The following is a 3,080-nucleotide window of genomic DNA, read 5'->3' on the forward strand; positions in this document are numbered from 1 at the left end:
TCAGACGCCACACGTGAGTACACGGTACCACTTCTTCTTCTTTTTCTTCTTGGCTAGCTGACTCTCTAGAGCTGTCAGCTGGGAGTTCAGGGAGAACTCTTTCTTCTTCCACTCCTGCTCCTTTTCCCGGAGAGTCTGCCTGAGGTCTTCTGTGGCCTGAAGGAGGGATGATTTTTCCTTCTGCCACTCGTTATGATGAGTTTCCAGCTGCTGCTCAACCTTCTGCAGAGCATCTGCAAGAGTTTTGTTTTCTTGTTTCTGCTCTTCAAGTTGAGCCGCAAAGAAAGTCTTTGATTTTTCTGTTTCTTCTACCTTCTGCTGCCAGCTGCGACGCTGAGTCTCCAGCAGATCCTCTGCCTTTTTAAGGGCAGAAGAAATCTTCCTGGTCGCTGCTTTTTGTTCCTCCAGCTGGGCTTGATGGGAAGCCTTGACTCGTTCCAGTGTCTTTTTTGCATCCTCCTTCTGTTTAGCAAGACTCTCCTCCATTTTGTTCAGCTTTGCTTGCAGCTTATGAGCTTGATCCCGCTCAAACAGAAGATCGGCCTCCAGCCGTTCAGCCTTTGTGCGAGCCTCAAACTCTGCGGTGTCCTTTTCAAAAAGCTGCAACTTAAGGCCATGAGTTGTCGTCTCCATGTTGGTTTCAGCCACGGCACGCAGCTGTTTCTCAACACGGACCTGTAACTTCATGGCCTCGACTTCACTTTGAAGGTCCTCGTTCTTTTTGGTCATGGCCTCCAACTTGACTTCAAGTTCTTTGGTGTAGGATGTCTTCTGCTCAAGGTCGCTCTGAGCTGTCCGCAGCATGAAGCAGATTTTCCTGAAACGTAATTTCAGAGTCTCAGTATCTTCCTGTTCAGAGTGGTCATGTTTGGCTGGAGCCGAGTCTAGCAGGGCTTGCAGTCTACATATTTCACTCTGCATCTGCTCTTTGCTCTTGTTGTCCTCTTGCTTGTCCTGGATCTGATCGACGAGAGTGGTCAGCGAGTCCACGTGGATGTCCAAGTGGAGCCTCTGCTCAGATCGACCCCTGGTCAGCCTTGCCTCGCTGTCCTTAAGCTCGCACCTTATTTCCTCCTCCAGGGACTGGAGGTAGAAATCAAGGCGTCTGGTGGCGAAATCCTTGACTTGATGAGTCTGCTGATGGATCTCAGCGTTGTTTCTCCTCTGCCTCCTCTGCTTTCTCTGACTTTGTGTCGTTTCCATTGTAACTCGTGTTTGAACTTGTAAAACTTCTTTCCTAACTTGTGACGATGAAATTCGTGTCTGAATACTCGACAGTGAAAATCGTGTCTGATGCAGGTTTGATTCTGAGAAGCCTTTTATAAGCACAACATTCCAGAACTGACTTGATGACATCATCAGAACACGGTTCTTTGATCTTGTTGTTGCTATGGGATACCAATTTTTTTTTTTGTTTTTTTTTCAAAGATGGCTGACTGAATTTTTTAAAACTTTATTTGTAACAAAACAATTACAACAAGGCATAGAAAAACATTATAGAGGAATAACATACAAGGCATGGTATAGAAAAGTAATTTAACATTGATATTATAATGCAGAGCAATAAGTAGTAAAAAAAATAAACTAAAAAAACAGAAACAAAATTGTGAAAAGGAAAAATGCATTAAGTCAATCTCGGGGTCATAAAAAACTTTCAGTTCTTCATAAATTTTGAGGAGAGACTTGGATTATTTTCCTTCCATTAATTTTAAGGCACTCAGATGATTGGCCATAAAGTCCCTTTAAGTAACTGAGAAGTGGGGTTCAATTTTCCTCCATTTAGATGTGTAGATAAAAAAAATGCCAGTAGTGTAAGGCTGTTTAATATCAAGTCACCTTTAGTGTCCTTGAGATCAATACCAAACACAATAGTTTCTCTTGTGAGAGGAACATGTAGTGGGATTTTGGATGGTAGCAAGTCCTGCAAGTCCTCCCAGAATGTCATACAGTATAGACATTGACCTGTGGACAACCTGTGGTTTCAATTTCAGTATAACAAAAGAAACAATTATTGTGATCAATGTTAAATCTCTTTCTTAGCATTTCATTGGATGAATAAATATTGTTGAGAGTTTTAAAAATGTATTTCTTTGGTTTTAGGGCTGATAGGGTAAGTGATATATTTGGTTCTCCATTTTCAAATTTCTCAGTCTGAAAACAGTTGGCTGACAGAGTTTCTGTGAGATTAATTGGGAACAGTACATTATTCAAGCATTTCCATATCAATTTATATGAATTTCACTCAGTTAAAAAAATCACACGACTGCCTATCTATGTTTTGAACTAACAGTTTGACTGATATGGGAATTGCTTTAATCACTTTGTCAAACTGAGCACGTGTGCAAACTATATGGTACTTCAAGGAGAAGTTTTCATACGATAGCCAATGTCCTAGATCACTGATGCGATGACTTATGGTGATGACCTGGGTGGGGACGCCACCTTTTACTCAGGCCTTTAGTGCTATTCATCCATCTAAATAGTTTTGGTGTGAGTTGCAGAGTTTTGGAGGTATCTGCCCTAGAGATAAATATAATCTCTATGGCTCTCGGCTTGTGGCGCTCAAAGCATCAAAAAGTACATTTGAAATATTGTGTAGACTTATTTTGGACACCTCAGTATATAAATAATGAGCTCACAAGCAGAAATTAAAATTCAGTTTAATTAGTCAAGAAAAAACAGCTTGAAATAAAAAAAAAAAAAGTAACATAGGACGGAAGTGCCACTCAGTTCAGCCTTCAGAGCCGAGAGGCGAAGAGGAAAGATGAAGGAGAAACAGTTGATCCTTCTCAGTTGTTGAAGTGAACCAAACAGTATTTGCAAACATGTTTCAGTTTGTTTTTCGGGGCTTCCTACATGCCAGATGGGAGGAGTTCAGTGAGTTTAAAGTATAAAAAAGCTTAGTATTTTCTCTGTGATGGATGACTTGGTCGATGTTATGTGTGGCCCGATCGGCTTCATTCCATCCATCTAGTATTTCAATTTTAGTGAGCAGACTCTTCAAATTATTTATTAAATGTAAAGAAAAAAGGGTAGAACCACCACAGTCCACATTAAGTGATCAGAGATGCCAGATTTCA

The 3,080-nt window shown here is 40.9% G+C and overlaps 1 protein-coding gene across 1 annotated transcript; it reads right to left on the bottom strand.

Annotated features, from left to right (window-relative positions):
- LOC146308060 (uncharacterized) lies at positions 1–1,203 on the bottom strand. The gene has a single exon (XM_084746631.1). It carries the CDS (start codon positions 1,201–1,203, stop codon positions 1–3), a length of 1,203 nt encoding a protein of 400 aa, XP_084602757.1.
- Between the last annotated feature and the right edge of the window lie 1,877 nt (positions 1,204–3,080).

This window comes from Lutjanus erythropterus, chromosome 20 (genome assembly GCF_056507025.1).
Source record: "Lutjanus erythropterus isolate fLutEry1 chromosome 20, fLutEry1.hap2, whole genome shotgun sequence".
Taxonomy (NCBI): domain Eukaryota; kingdom Metazoa; phylum Chordata; class Actinopteri; order Lutjaniformes; family Lutjanidae; genus Lutjanus; species Lutjanus erythropterus.

What these genes read in the sequence shown, in the direction of transcription:
- LOC146308060 (XM_084746631.1), bottom strand. Translation starts at nt 1,203, where the DNA reads ATGGAAACGACACAAAGTCAGAGAAAGCAGAGGAGGCAGAGGAGAAAC.